General features: G+C 36.9%; 1 protein-coding gene across 2 annotated transcripts in view; it reads right to left on the bottom strand.

The window, feature by feature from the left end:
- COL25A1 (collagen type XXV alpha 1 chain) overlaps positions 1-22,040 on the bottom strand; it is a 460,318-nt gene that overhangs the window by 95,450 nt on the left and 342,828 nt on the right. Inside the window, exons 8-10 of one of the 2 annotated variants that reach the window (XM_042933945.1) lie at positions 11,480-11,539; positions 9,800-9,907; positions 7,408-7,443 (exon numbers count right to left, since the gene is read on the bottom strand). In XM_042933945.1, coding sequence (XP_042789879.1) covers positions 7,408-7,443; positions 9,800-9,907; positions 11,480-11,539 — 204 coding nt within the window. Of the gene's footprint in view, positions 1-7,407; positions 7,444-9,799; positions 9,908-10,645; positions 10,718-11,479; positions 11,540-22,040 lie in introns of both variants that reach the window. The other variant, XM_042933946.1, reaches the window with a different exon arrangement.

Below are 22,040 nucleotides of genomic sequence, written 5' to 3'. Positions count from 1 at the left end.
TTTAAATATCCCATGATCAGCAGAAGGAGGTCATAAATTTAGGATGATAATATATACTCATCTACTATTCAGGCTTATTTTCTATCTAGACCAACACTGTCCATCAGAACTTTCTGGAATGATGGCAGTGGTCTATTTTGCTAGATCTGGTATAGTAACCACTAAGGCAAGAGGCCACTAAACACTTGAAGTGTGGCTAGTGCAATTATTAGGAATTAGATTTAAAATTTTATTTAATTTAAATTTAAATTTAAATGGCCACACTTATATTACAAACTACAAATCTAGACTGTATAAAACACAGTCAGGTGAACTGAATTCCATCCTCGTTCTGCCACTGACTGCTTTGTGATCTTGGTCAAGTTATTTAACCACTCTGATGTTATCCCTTTATCTGTGAAGTGAAATATTAGATGATTCCTAAGATTTCTTCTCTTTTACACTCTACTTTACAAATAGCCACATAGCATGACTAGAAATTGATACAATTACTTTTCCACTATCTTCATGAAAACCAGTCTTTTAGTTATACCACACATACTCACGAACACAGACATACAAATAATCTATAACACACAAATGAATTTATGAAGATGAAGGAGAAAAAGAAGTTTTATAGTGATTCTGTTGGATTTATCCCGCCTATTCCTACTCCTGGTATGCAATGACACCTGTTAGGAGAAAAATATAAAGGTGACTCCTTTGTATTAGTACTTGAGTTATCGATTCATTGATTCATATCATTTGGTCATTCAGTTTATGCACAGTTGCCTCTACTTCGGGTCTGTTCTTCCAAAGGTGAACCACACCACCGGTGTGCACAATAAACTGGAAGAAGAAAAAGTATTTTGAGGCATGTGGATATAGTTCGATCCTGTGAACATCCCAGAATGTCCTCAGGTGAAAGCCCCAGTCTCATAAAGCTGAAGGATGAGGTAGGTGTAGGATGGAAAGGGAGCAGGCCAGGTTCAGAGGCCAGAGCTGGGGCACAGCTCTCTGCATGCTACCACACTCTGCCTTGGATCTCCAAGGAGAGCAACAGTTCCGCATTTGAACTTTTCAAGTCACTATGCGGACATACCTGTGAAGGTCACAGGACAACGTATTTTACTTGCCAGTTTATTAATTTGGTTTATACCTGTTAAATATTTCAACACATTGTATAAGGGCTTCCATGTGTACTCTTGCCCTAAAATTTGCACATTTGCCCTTAATCTGCAGATGTTAGGCACAGGACTTACATGGACGCAAGTTTATTTGAGCAATTTCTTCTTAATCTAACAGAGAGATTTGGTAATCTAACAGAATTTGGTAAAGGCATTTGAATTTCATTAATCTCTTCATACAAGAACGACATTTTGCGTTCGTATAGCTCTACATTATGTTGGATCCTAAAGTTAAAAGAAATGATAAATAGAGAGGTTGATTATAAATTGAAGGAGACCATTTTTAAGGCTTTCTTGCACTAAAACTTAATACATGACTGTTGTTTACTGTATCTAGTTATTTATAGAGTATATAGATGTGCATATATAATATGGCTAAATGGCTATATAATATTTATCTGTGCATTTATAATGAAAACAGAATAGAATGATGGACTTCAAATATGGAAGAGGACTCAGATATCGTTTAGTCTCACCACTTTTACAGATGAGGCATCTAAAACCTAGATATCTTAATTTGTCTAATATGATATAGCTTACTAGACCTTTATCTGGAACCAGTGTAAGAGTTAAAAATAAAGCTGATGCACATCCTAGTGGTTGTTTAAAAAAGGAAATGAGATAGAGAAGAATACAGACAGTAATGTATTCAGCCTTGGAGACTATCTTTTAATATTTATGTTACTTGATTGTGTTCTTTTTAAAAAATTTTTCTTAATGTTTATTTTTAAGAGAGAGAGAGAGAGAGAGACACAGAGTGCGAGTGGGGGAGGGGCAGCGAGAGAGGGAGACACAGAATCTGAAGCAGGCTCCAGGCTCTGAGCTGTCAGCACAGAGTCCGACACAGGGCTCAAACTCACAAACTGTGAGATCATGACCTGAGCCAAAGTCGGATGCTTAACTGACTGAGTCACCCAGGCGCCCCTTGATTGTGTTCTTAAACCACTACCGAAAATGCTCCTTCAGAAGTCAATTTTTTGTTTCTAAAACACTGAGCCAGCTTTAAAGACAAGTCAAACGTCACTCTCTATTACCGCACCAACTTGACTTTTTGACACTTCTGTAGAAGTCCAGGGCACAGGAATTCACAGTGAGTTCCTTTGAGTTGGGCAACTGGACAGGGCTGTGCAACAGCACTGGGAGAAGGAGGTATTACTTGTCTACTTTATCTTGGTCCATTTGGAAAACCAAACATTACAGGCTCTAGACCAAAACACCATGGAGATGGGAAGGACTCTGTTAGAGGGGCATTTACTTGTACTTCACGGACAATCAGATTAAGTGAGGATAATGAAGCATTAGAACGGTTGCTAAGGCATCCCAGCAGGGCAGTGTGCACAATGGAATTAAACGCAGTTTTACTGAACAAGATTCCATTGTTAAAATCTAGTCTAGTAGCTAACTATCCTAAGGATGGTTTTGGTCATTTTTGTTATTTGTGATTTGAAGGTCTGGGGTTTTGCTTTCTCTGCGAGGTTATAATCACAAAGAGAAGGCTGCTGTTTTCTCTCATGTCTGCCATCCTGCTGATCAAGACAGCTGGCAGAGCAAAGTAAAGTGATGAGTTTTAGATGGGGGAGAGCAACGCATTACAGCTAAATATATTTAAAGCAAATCTTCACATATTAGTTATTTCAATTTTATCTTAATTGAAGCAGAAGCAATTATTTATGCTTATGTAATTAGCTAACATAAAATGCATTATATTCACTTGAGCCAAATGAATTAAATGTGTTTTCAGGCAAAATTAAAATACGCTGAAAATATCGATAACCTCTTCAGAACATAAGTCCAAATTTCACTTTAAGGAACAATAACCGCAGATTTTTTTCTGACTTTTGAACTCTCTGACACTACCAGGAACCAATGAGTGACATTTTAAGTACTCTCATAATTCAGAAAGAGACAAATGGATATGCTATGGAATTTGCATATATTTGGGAGGAGAGTGAGGGAGGAGGAAAGGGTTTCAGAGTAAGAAAAGTGATTTGGTCTATAAAGCCTTGGATGTAGACACTTTGGACCAAAAAATAATTTCCAGGAAATTGGGATGAGTTGGCATATCTATCTTTTATGCTTTTGAGAATTCCTACCACTATTTACCAAAGAAGGAAACAGTAAGAATGTCAGAAGAAAAGATAATTTCAAAAATATGATTTTAACTGCTATTTAAACCTCTGAAAAACTTGAAAAATAAAGATCACTTGTGCTAGGGTTCACAACTTTGCAGCTTCCAACTGTGGTCAGTCCTCGCTTTGATTCTAGGGTCTAGTTTGATGACCTAGAACGGTTTTCTTCTTATTTAAATGGAGTCCAATTTATTTTAACTCAAGAGTCTGTGTTTGAAAACCTCATCCTGAACTTCTCAGAAAACCCGAAGGTCATGTTTACAGAATAGATGCACAGCAGGATTAAATAAATGTGGAACTGCTGCAGGCCCTTTTTATTCTATCAGAGATGCTGTTAATCTTCAGATGATTATTTTTGCCATATAAAATATATATCCTGGATTATGAAAACTAATTCCCCACCTGACACACTCATAAACGGTTTTGTAAGAGCTAATTTTAGAACACTCCTAGTTTTTTTCATTTCATCATCAGAGACATTTTACATTTTGAGAAATTCTCCGGTGTCTCTCAAGACCCTCTCCTCCACTACCCACACCGATAAACGTAGTGAGTTTTGCATACTGTGGAAAAGATGAGAGCCATGCTGTTTGTTACCTTTCCTTGTTTTAACTTGTGGATGAGAAGGCGATTGTTATGAAAAATTGATAATGTAAGATGATAGGAGAAGGCCAAAAATAAAAACTGGTAACAGCAAATAGGACCCAAGGAATAAGTTGCACTATCGATCACAGTATCTAATGCGCTGCAATGTAACTGATAGCTGTAATCACATGGTTCTTATCCCTTATATTTCATAGAGAGGCCTTTCTGTATGCTAAGTTATGTCACCGGGGATTCATCTTAACAGTGATACTTCTTATTTATGGAACTCTTTGTAGTTCATAAAGCATTTCCATATTATTACTCTTTCATTTGCTTCTCACCAGAACCCAGTGAGATAGATGAATTAGGAATGACTGCCTACACGTTACAGATCAGTAAAAGAGATCACAGTCTATAGTCATTCACTCCCCTAAGCAGTTTTGAGTCCAGAACTACTCAGGCAATGTATTTTTCTCCCTACCAGACTTCTAGTCAACACACACACACACACACACACACACACACACACGTGTGTGCACACGAATGTAATATTTAAAAGGAAAAACAAAGAAAATTTCCAGTGAAAATTTTCTCCCATGAAAACTATTATTTTTTCAGTATCATCTTCTTTCTTTGATACAGGTTAAAATATATAAGTGCTATTTAAGTTAACAAATATAACTGTTTTTTTAAAAATGATAGCTTTTTAAACCATAGAAATATTTCACTTTAAGAGGGGAAGAGGAATTAGAGGATTATATTGCTTCACAAAAAGACTCTGAATAGGATTGCTTGAAATAGCAAAATTCCCCAGAACATTTAAGATATGTTGATTTATGAAAATCTGATTCATACAGAACTTTACAGGAATACATCTGTTATATAAATCCATGTTCACCTGTAATTTACTCTAGGGGGAACAACTGAGTGATAATAATAATAACACACTCATATAGTTCTTCGTTATGTATTTTAAAGTGCTTTCCCCTAATTTATTGCATTTGTCTTTGGCAACCTTATAAGGGAGGCAGAGAGGGTATTATTATCCTTTCTTTACGGATGAGAAATTAGAGGTTAAGTGACTTGCCCAAGGTCAGACAGACTATTCATTCATTTACTGCTATTTGAGTGATGTAGTTTTAACGGGGTAGGTCAAGGAAGTAAGGTTCTTCCTCCTAATTTTTTTTAAGCAGCTGTGAAGGCTATTAAAATAGAGGTGGATGATCTCACAAATGTAATGTTGAACGAAAGAAGCCAGACACAAAAGTGTATATACTGTAAGATTCTATTAATATAAAATTCAAATGCAAGCAGAATTAATCTATGGTGGCAGAATCAGGATGGTGGTGACCTTTGGTAAGAGGCAGATGGTGACTGGAGGGTAAAGAGGGGTTTGCTAACATTGTACTTCTTGCTGGTTTGTGGTTGTATAGTTATGTTCACTGTGGAAATTCACTGAGATATATACATGCGATTTGTTTATATGTATATATTTGATTTGTTTATATATACGTGTATATATATACACATTATATATATATATGTATCCCAATACATATATATATATACATTATGTATATAATGGAAGTTTTCTTTTAAAAAAGTTTTATATCTTTAAAAACAGTACAGCACTTTAGAAGATCATTACATTACACATATCCTTTGAACATTTGTGATTTCAATCAAGTTTCTTAGCTGCATTCTAAAAATGAGAATATGAACTAAATCTGAAGAGTTTAAAAAGAAGAAAAAATTTACTTAAAAAATGTCTGGGATCATCTTCGTCTGAAAAGTTGCTATATGAAATGGGAAATTGAAGCAAACTAAGATAATAACATAATTCATTTAGGGCCAGTGGAACATTTATATTTAATGACATTAAGCTAGGAACTGTAGGGAAATGATATTAAACTGTGATTCACATAGTATATTCTAGAATATATCTTAAGGAAGATAAGATAATAATTTTTAAAATATCCATTTTATTTTAGAATTTTGTGTTTTAGGATGATGCATTGGGCATCAAGGTAGAAAGCCAGTGGCAATGATAAAAATCTCAGTAGAATGTGCAAACTTGGGGACAAACATGGGCTCCTGAGAATCCCAAGAGCCTTCAATGTAACAATGTTTGGGAGGAATATGTTTTGAGCATCATCCAGGATAGAAATTACAGTTGCATTCAGTTGCTTAAAGCAGTTTCAAAATTTATATTATAGTTTTCTAAGAATCCTTCACTCCCATGACCCTGTAACCCTGAGAACCAATGCTGTACTTGTACTCAAAGTTGCCACTTATGACATATGTTTTGTTTAATTTTTACACATTATCTTTTTTGTCGTGTTTCTTTCATTTTATTTTTTTCAAGAAGCCATGATAGTTCGTCCACCTTCAAGTCATCTGTATCCATTCACTATCTTGATATTATATGTTGGGAACAAAGAATTTCCGGGGGCAGGGGGGTGGGGTGGATCAGACTCCATTCCAGGGTGCTTTCATCTCACCAGCGATGTTTCAAAGCCACCTCCACCACAGCTAGGACTACAGCTCGGTGACGTTTCTCCCCAGGAGGGCTGTTGAAGGCATCCTGTTCAGGGAGAAGCCTTGAACCTTTAACCCATTCACACATTTGTTTTAATTCCTGACCGACTGCTGTATTCTTGTGTGTTAGTTGCATTAGGACCTAGCTAACTCATTTTGTAAAATAAACGTTACACCCTAAACACCTGCGTCTGTGTGCCACAAATTGGGTAGAATACACACGATCAAGTCAATTGTGATCACTGCATCCAGGACGAATGTGAGACATAGCTGTCTTCTGGAATTTGGGTTATTAGAATGTCAACCTGTGTTCCCCAATGTTGCTCATGTCATAAAATAGGTCAGAAAGGTGGCTCCAGAGGTAGCAGGGAAGACACAGGGAGAGGTAGGTTGAAGGAATTCTACTCTTCAAGGCTCAGCAAGCTGCTCCAATTACTCTTTCCCTGGCAAAGGCTAAACAAATCATGAGGAACGGGACCTGCATGTCTCCGGGTAAGTCCATGTGGAATCATTTCATAATCTTTTTTAATGACAGGGATCAAGAAGGCACAACTGTTTCTCTCTCTGGGTGGAGCCCTTCAACAACAAAAACTCCTTGAATCCCTGTGGAAGTTTCACTATACTAATTCATGATTAGCAACACCTGAACCCTTTGAAAATTCATTCCTATTTAAGCTAATAGGCATATCCCTGGACTTAATCTTCCTTTATAGTGGCTGAACAAAGCATATTCTGTCCTTTAACCTTCCTTGCTGTCATTCCTCCCACCTGGAATCTCCTACTTTCTCCTCTCGGTCAGTTCTGTGGATGTGCTGCTTTGTGATCTTCACAAAAGACAGGCCACATTCTTTTTCCATTTTTACTAATTTTCACTCTTTTCCTTATAGGTCATATGATGATAACATTTGTTACATATAATCTTGACCACACTTTTGAATAATTTGGACTTCCATTATTTTTAGTATAGAAAAATAAATTAAGATACTTGCCATCAAGCCTTGTTCTCCTGGTTTCCCTGATTCACCCTTAAAAAAGAATAGTGATAATATTTATTAATGCTATAAACATTAAAAAGCCATTTTAATCGTTTTTTTTCTTTTTCTTTTTCACAATACCCACAGGGACACATGAATGTCAAATATACTTTGCAGGCTACATAGAGGAATGCAAACACAATGCAATGAAAAGAAAGCCAGTGTTCTTCCTTCAAATTCATTTTATAAACATTTTAGGATTTAATAAAGTGAGTCTAGATTACAGCAGAGATTTAAGAATTATGCCAATAACGTATTCTAAATAAAACTAGTAGGAATGGTTATACTGTAAGTCAATAAAGGGTCCTAGAAAAATATTTAATTGTAATTCCAGTAACATTTATTATGTTCTGTTCATGATGACATAAAGATGATGATCTGGCCTCTTTATGAGAACTCAGAACTTCCATATATAGGATAGAGAGATAATTGCTCTTAGTACAGACATTAAATAATAAAATGTGCAGAGATTGATTTTGAATTTGTTTTCCTGGATTAATGATGGCTGAAGTGATATGTTTTATTAAAATTAATAGCATATGTTAAAATACATAGAATTTGTGCTATATCATACCACTATCATAGTTTTCTAATACTCAGATTCCTACCAAATTCCTTATTATGTTTTATTGTCATATTATTATATTGATATCATTGGCAACAGATATTTTTTGGAAAAACCAGTCTTGTCATATCCAATATATATAAAAGTTGTTGGACTTTAAAAATGAGTACTTTCAGTTTGTTTTCATAAAACCTTTTTCTAGTGGTTATCATCGTATATAAAAATTAACTCTGAGACTATACATCCAGTTCAATTTACCTTTGTGGAATTAAAAAACTTGCTCATACCTTTGTGTAAAAAGCTCTTATTTCTTACTCAGATGAATGAATTATGTTCATTTAAAGGATGACATAGTTTTTCAATGATTTACAGTTTGTCATACCTTACCTTTATCTTATTTCTTAAAAGTAATCTATACCTTGAGGAATATACAAGATCCAATGATCTAATTTTGTACCATCAAAATGATTTCAACTACTCTTCTTAGTGTTGAAGAAACACTCAAGGTATCTTTTTCAGCAACCAGCAATTCTTTGGGGAGCTTTAACTATCCCTAGAGGTGTGCTTTCTCTATCTTTTGGGATATCATTCCAAAAAAAGGTGAGAACTGTGAAGACAATTTCAGGATGGAATCACTACCTTTGATGGTTCAGTGAAAGCCGTCCTAAAGACCAGGAAATAATAGGTTGGGAGTCAATCCTACATTTCATATCACAAATTTACAGCCATGTTCAGAAAGGGAAACAGGGCTTTCAAGAAAGCTGTCTCAGAAAAGTCATAAAGTACTCTATATTCTTACAAAGAGAACCACTTATTAAAAAAATACATAAACATATGAATATAAAAATGAAATATACCAAAACATTAATTGCTATGGCTGATTTTTTTTCTTTTTGGTTGTCTTCAGTTTTAAAAACTTTCTACGTTGTGGATAAATGTTTTCATGATTTGTACTATGAAAACACTCAGGAAAATAATTTAAGTCAAAGCAATAGATAAATAGATCAATTAGTTCAGCAATAAATTTGAAATTCAAGTCCTAAAGCCATAATATAAATGTAAAAATGTTTAACCTTGCCATGTATTTCTTTAAACTATTGGGTTATCTCTACTGAATCAAACCATTTATGTAGTATCCTATACTACTGTATTATTGACACTTAATCAATCTTAGTAACTAAGTACTTAGATCTAAGTATTGAGATTGTTTTTAAATCATTTCTATTAATAAGGACAAATGATATTCAAACATGCCTATTGATGTTTTAACCATTAATATTACTGTTTTATTAACATTTTTTCTTTTCTTTCTTCCTTTCTTTTTTTTTTTTTTTTTTTTTTGGTCAATGATTTACAAGGCAGTAAACATTAAAAAGATTTACCTCCCTTGCCTTCCATAAATCATATGGGACTTTATTTTCTCTATCACTGGTCCTTTGGAGAATTCCCAATCTCTCACCTATATTTTCAAGCTATTCTCCCATGTAAGCCAAAGACATTCATGTGTTCTAAGGTAGTCAGGACACAAGTGAGACCAGGAATCATGGACTTCTTGAGGCTTACCTGAAAGCCAGTTTAGTTTCCATCTCCAGGTCTCTCTGTGGTTCATGTGGGTTCCCCGTGGATTGAGTGGTAAAGAAGAATCCTGCTGGCAGCACCCTCTCTGCTTGGGGACTTTCCTATCACGCCACTTCCTGCAACCCCCTACTCCCATGGCCCCTCCTTTTCCCATTCCATCCCAGTGCTGACCCTTAAAACGAATGGATCCAAAATGCAACTCACAGGCACTCCTGGCATTCCACGAGGGCCATCTTTCCCTGTGTCCCCAGGAGGCCCTCTTGGGCCGGGAGGGCCTGGAGGTCCTGGAGGCCCAGCCTGCCCTTGGTCACCCTACAATGGAGAAGCGAAGAGACCAACAGTGACCATGAAAGATAAAGATCCAGGTCTTCTTTTCAACACTTTAAATTTGTATTATCTAATCCACATTTACACTATGAAAAGAACCAGAACAATCAGAAACATGAAGCCTGTAGGCAATTTGCCTGCCAGCAGGGAGCAAATAAATATTCATGCTGGGTGAGCTGAGTAGATGCTATTAAAATCAAAGCAGCTCAGGAACCAGCACTCACAGCTCTTGGAAATAGTGTGTATGTTATCATGATATTCAGAGCTGTTAGAAAAGTTCTGCATAACTTAATTCGTGACAATGCTGCATCAGTTATATTCACCTTGTTTAATAAAATGACTGCATTTGTAGCTGGACAAATGTGTTTACTCTTTCATAACCTACAAAGTTAAACATACAGGCTCTTGTCAAACTGTATAATAATTTATAAATTACCAAAGCCAGAGAGCTTGGAAACTGGATCTATTACTGGATATAACTTAAGCTTTTTTTTTTTTTTTTAATTAAGAAAAAAATTAGGCATTCTATACCTTTTTACTTTGGTACTTTCATATACATTTCAAACAAATGCAGCTCACGAGACATAATTTTGTTCTAGGATATTTCCAAATAAATACCCCCACCCCACCCCCACCCATGACAGATGAATGGTAAAGCAACAGTAAATGGAGTAATCACTGAATGTAAAGAAGAAATCAGACTTGAGCAAGAATAAGCACTACCTTAATGAGGCGGCGTTTAATGAGCTGCTGATCAGCAGAGAGAAACCCATGATTGATTTTAGGAAACACCATCTGATCAGTCAGGTGAGGTCAAAGGTTGAAGTTCAGAGGTGAGAGAGTTGGAGAATAGACATCAGAAGGCCCCAAGAAAGAAATAAAGATATTCACATTAGGCTTATAATGACCATTAAACAAAACAGAACTGGTGCTTGTGTCTGACATCAGACTATCTGGCTCTTCTTGAAGGAAATATAACCCTAAGATAGGATGGCAAGAACAGGTTTTTAGTGAGGGAGGATTCTTTTGGATCCCATCATTCCACTGTGGCTGTTAGGCCTCTTTCATGTAGTATGTTAAAGAAGCAGGAAAGCTCCCATCACCCACATCCTGCCCTCTGAGCAGAGAGTCTAGAGACCAAGCACCAGTTCAAATTCCGTCAGACTTGTCAACCAGCATAACGTGGCAGGAACACGACTGCCATTTTATAAATGCCCTAAGTCCATAATACTTAGGATCATTTAACTGACCGAAAAACATCACAGAGTGTTGGCATGTGTGCAAATTAAACCATCAAGGTGTGGCTCGGTCCTAGATAGCCACGTCTGCCTCCCTTCATTACCCTTGCTCAACTTCAATATCCTTCTCTCTTTTCTGTTCAAGATTCTCCTCAATAGATATTTGACCTCGTTGATGTAGGCGAGGTCCCAAGGATCCAATAACTCAATGCATATGGTGAAAAGAGCAAGTGGACTTGGCAAGCCAATTTAGCTGTTCTCGCTCACTCTTATGCTGATTGCGGGCTCTGACTGAGCAGCATGGGTGCCAACCACAAACCTTGACGGTGAGGATCTGATTACTGTGCAGAGCAGCAACTGTGGGGAAGCCTGGCAGACCCTATGGACGTGGGACAGCACCAAAACAACACGACACAAAACGTCACACAGACATTCTACTGATGGACAAACAAAACAAGCGTGTATCTAATGCCACCCTGTCCCAGCTCTAAGTCTTGTCTTGTTTGACACACTGTAAAGGAAATCAGACATACAAGGCCCCCAGGCAACACATTCCTTAAATGGAAAGGCCAGATTGAGAACTCATTGTAACTTCTCTTGTGGCAGTTACACTGGGATCCGTGTATATACTCTTAGCACTTCTAGAATCTTACATACAAAATGTTAGCACAATATAGAGATAAGTGCAGACACTGTTATGAAAGCAACACCGTAATTTCCCTCCATGGATATTCTGTTTACAACTCAGGACATACATGTATAAATTCTATTAATTCTTTTTTTTTTTTTTTTTTTGGACAATACTGAACAGAATTTTGCAGTCTGATCAGAAATATTTCTCAGAATAAATGCAGTTTGCCTCACAAAAGATAGTCTTACCACCCACATATCAAAATTTCTCTCTCCAATCATATGATGATTCTCAGATCTTTCCTGTTTCAGGAATTCCTGCAGAGATGGTGGGTAGAAATCTGTCTCCTATAACATGTGTATTTCATGTCAGAGGGATTTATGGTCACACTCTGCAGTAATCACTTCTGTCATGTAACTTTTCCAAAAGAACTTGACAGTTCACACAACCCCTTGAAGCAGAAAAGTGGTTTTGAATTCCTTAACCAAGGAGAACAGGGGAGAGATATTTTAGAGACTTGTACTTCACTAACTTGTACTAACCTGTCTTCATAGGTGCTATCAATTGGGTAGGTCTGAGAGAGAACTTTGGCCTGTGTTCTGTATCTTTTCCGACATGAGATATTGCAGCCTTTTATTCCATTTTTTTCTCCACACAGAACATGTTTACCATACAAATAAAATAAACAGCAACCACAGCTTACATGGACTCAAGTGTCTGCAGGCTTCCCAGACGCTCCTTCTTCCTCACTGCCCTTCCCCTCTTCTGCCCAAATCTATTATGAGGATATCTTTAGTAAAAGCCCGTAAATTTCTAGTTTTTGAAATTTTGTTAGTCTTGGCATAGTCCTCTGCCTTATTTCCCCCTTATTTGGGATATACTTTTCTTTTTTTAAAAGAACCAATAAAATTATGTTTGCAGCATGAAGACATCTCTTCAGCCCTAATGACTTTGACTTTCATTCTTTGGAGCTGGGACTTCTCAGGAAGCAAAAGCAGAGGACATCTTATCTGTTTTAGCAAATCTTTTCTGATAAGGCTATTAAGTGTCTGGGTAATTTTGAGGTGACCTGTATCCTCTTTTTTCTTCTCCCTAAGTAAAAGCCCTTGAAACATAGATGCTACCCAAATTCAGAAATGCTACAAGTTGGAAAACAGATGTGTACAATTTGCTTTTGTTTTACTATGGAATATGAGTTTAAAATGTTATTAGATGGTAATGTGCCAGCATCTTTCCATCTGTGACTCATTAGCCCTATATTACACAGTCAGAATTTTATATATAAACTTCGTCTTTATGTAACAAAGAACAAAAACAGATACAAACAAGAAGTGTATGAGGGATCAGAATCTTGACTAGTGGCGATAAATCATAATGTCACTTTGAACAGGATTATCTAACAAAAATAATTTAAAATTAAAAGCCTTTAACAGCACACATGGTAGGACTTACAAAAGTTTTGAAATTTGAATGTATAAATAAGTCACTTCTTGTACTCATATCTGAGCATGACCAGCTTGGTGTTTGATCATATTTTCTAAATGCTCACAAAAAGCATTAGCTTCATAACTTCTTAGTTTGGTTTCCAGTGTTAGCGAGATCTAAAGAGGGAAGTGGATAGGTAATTCTCATCTCAGATCATTTTCACTAAACAGAAAAATCTCTATTTGAGGAAGCTGATTTTATATTCCTCAATCATCTTAACTGTAGAAAATGCTACCGATTAGGTGCTTAGAGCTACATTGTAAAGCTTTTATTAATGAGCTAGGCAAAAGGATTTCAGAAGTTTATACATAACAAAGTAGAAAGGGACATGTGGAAGAATTCTCTTAAATTCTAACAAAAATCCCATGGCTTAGGCTGCAATTTCCTAGGACCTGGTGCTCTTCAAAACTGTGGTAATGCTTGAAGGGTACATGCCAGTGTCGGGGGTGGGGTGGGGTGGAGGCAGTGGATAGGGGTTATGTAAAGGCAATAATAAATATGGCACATCTTCCTTAAGAGTCAAGTTTGATAAATGTTAAATGATTTTAAATATTTTTATGTAAAGCAATGTCATATTATGAGGTAGAGTGCAAAATTTGCACAAATTTTTAAAACTTTTACCATTTGATCATGGTGGAGAACCTCATCTCACAGGGGATACCTCTACATTACAGGTAATACTGAACTAACCCTCTTCTTCCCACAGGAGGTCTTTGGTGGATAAGTTTGGAAAGTACTGGTGGTGAATACTTATCTGTAAGTCATGGCTTTACGTGGCCATAAGAGTTAGTCCTCCCTGGCCATTCACACAGACTGCACTTTTTCATTACGCCATTTTTTTCCATGATATCATTAGTCATAGTCCTTTCTAAATAAATGGAATGGACATATTTCACTTGGTTTTACATCTTGGAAAACTTGCCTGGTACACAGATGGTTCAAGTGGGTGTGGGAAAAAACTGTCTCTCCAGAAAAACATGGAGAAAGAGTCCGGGAATAAGCTAAAATGTTAAAATAATGTGTACAATTTTCACTCCCAAATATTTTGAATTTTTAAGAAATTGGATGTATAAGAGTGTAAAATATTCAACCCATTTTCCTCTTGAGAGCATACGCAAGCAACTTCACAAATCCTGTGACATCCTATGATGTAGGTTACTATCTTGGACCAGTGTTTTGACACCATGTTAGGAGAAAGTCTATATCCCTTCATTACCTTCTAGAAGCAAAGAGGCAAGCCTACCCCAAAGAAATGTTGAACAAATACATATTACATAAGAGATGCTTCTAACTACTTACAGAGCCATAATTCAAGATGCTATTGTGTATTGTATATTCAGTAATGGTGTCATATGATTACATTATAGTGAGAAAACTTTGTGTTTGGTCAAAAGTATTCAATAAGGCAACTATAGAGCCAAGAATTTAATCCAGGACTTTTAATTCCAGACTTTCTCATCATGCGATTTATATGTCTTTAATTTCTTTCTACTTTTATAGTTGGAATATTAGAAGTTGACTAATACCACCAATATTTAAGAAGTATTTATTGACTGTCTTCCATGCAGCATTCACTGCCTAGGCATGGGAATCGAATGGTGAGCATGACCCCAGGCTTACAGGGGTCAACATCTAGTAGGGAAACAGGAAAAAATAAGCAAGCAGTAATCATATGGAGGGATGACCATTTTGGTGGGGAAGGAGAGGGGCCACAGAGTAAATAAAAGTGTGCCTGATGGTAGGTTTGAGGATCTCTGGGAAACTTCCCAAGCCACACGAATGAGGGGAAGAGGGTTGGTAGAGCAAGAGAACTAAAGACAGAGATATCATTTAGGAAAATGTTATAATAGTCTAGTTGAGAGACTATACCCTAGGACTAGAGAAGGGACAAATCCATAGTTTCAAGTGATATTAAGGAGGTGGAATACGCAGCACTTGCAGCTTGGCTGAGAACATAAGGGAGAAGGAGGAGCAGTGAGTGGTCCTACATGTCTAGCCTGAACGCTGGAGGATGATAGAGGAAACACTAGTAATGAATGGGTTTTCTGGGGCAGTAGGTGTTCATGGATGGTGAATTCAGTTAGTGACTTGTTGAATTTGAGGCATCTAAGAACAGCCAAGGCATGGCAGCTAGATATGCATATAAAATCGTCAGGAGAGAAGTGAGAATGACAAGTCATAGGGCTGCCTGAAGTCATGTAGAGAGGTTGGAGAGAGAACAGACCAAGAAAACAGCTCTTGGAAAGACTTCGATTTTAGGGATGAGCAGAGGAAGAGGCAACCACAAAGAGAAATAATAAAATGTGGTTGTAAAAGTAGGAGAAACACTAACTCACCTCACAAATTTCTACACAGGCAAATGACTCAGAATGACTCATTACTGAAAACTGCATCATTTGTTGTGTTGTATAAATGCACATGAACTGAATTCCTCCGCTCACTGTTGCACGTAGAGGTAATCTAGAAACTAACAATGGGCAATGCCACTGACAGTGGATGCTCACTGATATGCACAGGGGAGTATAACTGAGATTGCAGAGGTACAGAGGAAAAATTAAATTATTATTTTAATTATAAAGGTGGACCCCCAATAGCAAATCATATTGGAAGAAAAAATATGTTATGCTAAGAAATGAAAATCCCTGAGTTTCTCCATAATGTAAATAGTATCATGATTCTGTTAGCCCCCAATATATCATGCATAACAACACAACCATTACAGTAGGTATGTGTGCAGCATAAATAAAGATGAATATTCCGAGACATTGATAAAATGATTTCTAGCTAAGAAAGGCCAGATGGGAAAACATTGTATAGGATGCAGAAATATTTAGGTAAAAGAATAACTTGAGTTTAACAGCAGGAACTGTTAGAAAACAAAATAGGCAAAGAAAAGAAATTAAGAGAAAGGAATTTGCTGCTAAATCATTTCATTCTGCAGTAGATGGTAACATCTGTCTTAATAGAAAAATTAACTACATGAAGCTAAATAGCAATGGAATCCTCTGAATAGCCAAATGCCATGAGCCTGAGAAAATCAGAATTTCTAACGGGCTGAAAAGGATTGGCTTATAGAAATATTAATTATGGGGAAGAACTAGCTTTCTGGGCTGAATATGATGTTGAGTCAAGAAGTTAATTTTTCTTTTTAATAGATATGCTAAGTTCCATCCTATTGTGTTAACCCTAGTCACTCCAAAAATTATCTTTTTATATGTAAATGATACATGTGAATTTGAAAGTTATTTAGAAGAGAAAGAGAACAATACAGTCCCTACATTGGCAAATGTCATTAAATACTACTGCCACTAAAATGCTAAGTAAACTGTACTGTAAAAGATCTGTGAATAAGCAGAAAGATGGCAGATACCCTCCAACACTGGCAAGTGTAAAGTATATGAAAAACCTCCTACACCACACGTACTGAAAAAGGCTCCATTTGTTACGTACAATCTAATAAGGATTCCAGGGGGGTGTTGCAATGTTTCCTAAAGATATATGGCTAAGAAAGAGCCACAGAAGATGAGACCCCATGAATAAAGGTAAGATTCCTGAAGAAGCTTTGCCCTACCCTGAGGCAATCAGAGAAGCAGAGACACAGGACAGGGGTGGGGGGGGGGTGGTGGTAAACAGCTTCAGAGTCTGGGAGAAAACAAAGTAAAATTGTGTCAGTTTTATTTATATAACCTGTGCTATCATTGAATTGGAGCTATTCTCTTTCAGAGAACATCAAGAGAACAGTCCTGTTTTAGGGTTTCTTCATAATAAAGATAATAAATAATGATGACAATGGTAATGATGACAGTGGTCACCATTCACATGATATGTACTATGTGCTAGGTATTATTGTAAGAGCTTTATAAATGTTAGCTGTTTTAATTCCCATGACAACTATTTGACAGATGAGGAATTTGAGGCATGAAGAGGTTTTGCCCACTTTACTGTAAGTAGAAGAGCCAAGACTCACACCCTGGCCATCATCTATGCTCTTAGCCATTATACTTTCCATACATCCTTCATAGTCTCTGAATTTCATTCCCATTTATTCATTCGTTTATCAAGGAGAATTTAATAAGATCCTACTAGAAACAAGGCAATATTTGGACATTGAGATTAGAAAGCCGTATCCCAGGCTTCAGGGAACTTAGAATATAACCAAGAAAGGCAGATGTTAAATATGCAATTATGCAATTACAAATGTGGCTGGGAGATCATATATATATATATATATATATATATATATATATATATATATGTATTCTTTTTCTCATATTTTTTCCAATTCCTTTGTCCCTCAGTCAGGTTCTTAGTTGGCCATCTGCTATTGCCTCAGAAGAGGTATAAGGAGGCAGGGTGGAAAACAAAACTTGTCTACCAACATTTCTAGAAACTGAAAATATCTAGGAAGACACTACCACAAACTGGAAGAGAGGAAATAGGTCTGTGGTCCCCAAGAGCAGAGGGAGAGCCTAAGCCCTGCTTCCCAGCAGCAGTTTCAGAAAACAACAACACCTCAAACAAAAAAGCCACATGACATGTCTAGATGCAAGAGACCATGCGCAACCTTGCAAAACATTCCCTTGCATTAACCATGGCACAGAAGTAGCAGAAATTTTCCCATGCCCTATAGATGCAGCAACAACACACTACATGTGAAGGGCCATGGAGGTCAGTCAAGCCACGCTGCCTCTCAGCAGCAAACTTGAACTGATGGCCAAAGACCAGGTACCTCTCAATTTCCACTCCAAATCTTTTGATACTATAAGACCTCAGAAGTGTGAATCAGTCCAAAAGGGGGAGGAAAGTGTGGACATCCCAAGAAAAGTGATGTTTTGTTTTTTGTCAGCTGAGAAGAATGGAGGATTCAGTTTCATAAATCACATCAGATTCAGAAATCAAACTGTTATGGAAAATGAAGTCATATTTTTTACTCACTTGAGTTTTTGCATTGAAAATCACACCCCAAAAGTGAATAGGATGACTGTTAACAAAACAAAAACTATGAGAGTACAAAGAAAATGACCTAACAAGGTCAGCTAGTCAGGCAGGACTGCCCCCAAAAAGTGGTATTTAAGGTGAGACCTGCAGAATGTGGGGGCATACAGACCCGTGGTGCCTGGCTACTCTCAAAGGGCACTGATACCTTCGCTTCCTGATAGTATCATCAAGGTGAATACTAAAACCAAGGAGAAAAATATATTTTCCTTTACCAAAGAAATACTGAATCTACACTTGGAATACAACGATTGGGTCCTATTTTAGGTATTCCCTTGAGATGTAGGCACCATTCTCCATTTGGGCAAGGTTAAGATAAAAGCAATGGTAATGGCTATCAGGTATAGGATTCCTGTGGGAGGTCAGATTGATGAGAATGAGAGAGAGATTAACTAAATATCCATTCCTTCCTATAATAAATGTCTCTTAAGTACATTCTACATGCCAATTACAGTGAGAAAAGCTGTGGGGGTTTAAATCTAGTGAAGAATGGAGGCTATCATAAGAATACCAATTTAAGTGGAAAATATGCTAAATTAGTGCTGTAATTAGAGGGGCAGGCAGTAGGCTATTTAAGCACATTGTGGTTGGGAAATGGAGTAAGGCTCCTAAAAGATGGGATCTGAGCCAGGGGAGGAAGGATGGATAGGACAATGGTATTTGAGGTGGGGTATGGACTTGGGCTTAGGGAAGAAGGTATTTCAGTCTGACATCCAGTGAGCAAAGAGGTGGGAAATAAGTTGAGTTTGGTTGGGGCGAAGCACATACTTTTTTAGGGAAGAGCTGGAATGGTTGACAGAGTATAGATGTGCAAGGTCTTCCAAGAAGCTCAAAGGGGGAAGTAGCGGAAAGCCACAGAAATATTTACATAATGAAAGTGCCATGGCATATGCAGGTTTGAGGAAGACAATCCTGGCAAAACTATGAAGAAAAGGTTAAAAATCAAAATATAGTTCGTGATCATTTATCTGCAATTTCAAAATCCAAAGTCCCTGAAAATAACATTTCTTTATAAGTTTAACTAAAGGGTTTCTAAGTTTGCAGCAAACTCCTCTGGTATCAAAACCTTATTTGAACAGATGTGAGGTTACTTATGATCACTAATATTTCTTCTTAGTGTGAACATGCATGTGTTTTGCTGAAGAAATTGATGGTTTGATTACAGGGTGCCTCAGGCCTCTCTAAGAGTGTCAAACAATATGTGATGTATGAGTAATATTAACTTTATAATGCCTAAAAACTAAATCCTGAAACACATTTGGCTCTGAGAATTTCAAAGAAGGATTGTGAGCTTGTTTCAAAGTTGATGACAAAGATCCCTTCAACAGAATTAAAGGTTATAGCAAGAGTAGTAAGATTTGAAGTTAAGGCAATGAATTTAGTTTTGAACAATAAAATTTGTTAATATAGGCTTGTCTGGCAAATGCCCTGTCTAAACATGTGGCAATCTAAATTATATATTATAATTTAAACCAGTTTATAGAAATTAAAGATAAATTTACTTTTATGATTTCAATTTATATATTAATCAGAACTATCCATATCAATTGTTATCTAGCATATATATTTTAATCAATTGTAATGAATAAATAAGTACATTATAATTAGCACATTTTTTGCAAGTAATTGTAAGAAAAAATGGACCTGTGAAAATTTTTTGTTCAAGAAATTAAAAACAAAACAAAACAAAACAAAACAAAAAAACCCTTCCAGAGGTCTTGTTTAGAACATCATTTGATTACCAAACACTGCACAATGATTTGCTTAAAACTTCCACTTGAAAAATATAATACTGGGGGAGCCTGGGTGGCTCAGTTGGTTAAGCGTCTGACTTCGGCTCAGGTCATGATCTCATAGTTTGTGAGTTCGAGCCCCGCGTCAGGCACTGTGCTGACAGCTTGCTCAGAGCCTGGAGTCTGCTTCAGACTCTGTTTGCCTTTCCCTCTGCCCCTCCCCCACTCACACTCTGTCTCTTTCTCTCTCAAAAATAAACATTAAAAAAAAAAAATAATGCAAAAGCAAGCTTAAATTCCACCCTATCTGAATTTCATACAATTTGCATTTGAAATACAAATTCTGAATTATGGAGTCCAAACTATTAATCTTTTAATTCTCAAGGACACTTCCCTCTAGGACAGCACAGCATCATGATGATGTGCAATACAATATTATTTTGCATCTATGCTTCTATAAAACCAAGGGTGCTTTGTAGTTGAAGTTGGCAGGTCAAGGGCTCAACTCAACTTGAATATACTCTATTCATTTTCTGAAAGGCCTACATCAGGGCAAGGAGGCACAGTATGCATCAGGAAAGGACAGTACCAAGAAAACAGAGGATTCAATAGCTGACAGGGTACCTTATACCGAAGGGAAAATAACTATTTGTCCAGTAGCCTGTGAGAAAAATTCAAGTTTTTTGCATTCTTCATTCTGGGAGAAAAATCAAAAGTGCCCTGTTGTTCCCTAAAAACTCTAGTGTCTGGGTTAATAGTATTTGCTAAACTTCCTTTGTATGATATTAGATTGAGTTGACTCTAAAATTCCTTTGGTATGCTCCCTGGATGGTAGCCTCTCTTCTTCCCAAGAAAGAGGTAGATGTCTGGAAGCCAGCCTGTGAAAGCTGGTGAGAGTCCCATGGGGCTCAGCTATATGGGTGGAGAGTTACCCTTGTATTTTCTACTCTACCTCTGAAGGTCACCATCTTCCATAAATAAATTTGAGCCCATAGCAAATGTCTGATAGCCCTCTGAGATAATGGAGCTCTTCAAAATGACCTTAGTACCAAAAAAGACAATAGAGTACTTGTGCAAATTCACCAGAGAGTAATGTTACTTGGAGTAGTACTACTCTAGATATCTTTCTCCACTAATCCTACTCTAGATACTTTATAATTGGTCCTGTTCTCTAATGTCCCTCTTTGGTCTGCATCCTACATTTTTAGTGTTTTCCCAAAGGGCTATTTAATTACATAAAATTAGTCTGTGGCTTGAAAGCATTCCTGAAATTTGCAGGTTCCCATACTGGGCTAAAATATTGATTGCAGTTTAGAACTTGTTTGAATGCCCTATAGTTATCTTTATATTTGATGTCCCTTGTGCATATGGACTAAACTCAAATGACTATAAGCACTAGGCCAATAATATAGATAAAATAACAAGTTTATCACAAAAGGAAGCGGGCAGACTTGGCTGCACAGGAGCCAAGTCAGGGCTAAAAGGAAACAATGAGGACGCCACTTATTTTGCCTTAGGGGAAAGCAGACAGGGCTGTTACATCTTCACGTGCTTCAAGGGAAGCAAGAAATCCAAGGATTTTTTTGAAAGAATGTTTCAGATACTAAATGTTCATAACCAATTCAAATTTACTTAAAACAAAAATTATAGTCCAAACAAAAATACATTTGGAAGGGAGGATTTGGCCCATAGACCACCAGTCAAAGGTCTCCGATCTAGTGCTTTTGAATGTTGAATTGGAAACAAGACAAATGTCGAAAAGCTTTGCTTCAGAAAAGAGATAATACAGTTAGTCCATTCAAGGAACTTTATCTTGTTGTATTAGCATTTAAAGAAAGAGTTACAAGTTCTCAGTGCCTCCATCACATGTTGTAATTCAGAGCACTGTTCTTTATCATAAAACCTTCCAAAGGTGATTGCTATTCACGACCTCTATGAGGAAGAACAGAACAAGGTGTGATTCCTTGTTGAAAAGAAAGTACTGCATCCCACAGTGATGGATCCATCTGGGAGGAGTCCCATGATTTGAGCTCCTA

Source organism: Panthera leo, chromosome B1, assembly GCF_018350215.1.
Source record: "Panthera leo isolate Ple1 chromosome B1, P.leo_Ple1_pat1.1, whole genome shotgun sequence".
Classification (NCBI taxonomy): domain Eukaryota; kingdom Metazoa; phylum Chordata; class Mammalia; order Carnivora; family Felidae; genus Panthera; species Panthera leo.
The sequence above is the reverse complement of the archived record's forward strand: the minus strand, read 5'-3'. Positions and strand labels throughout refer to the sequence as shown.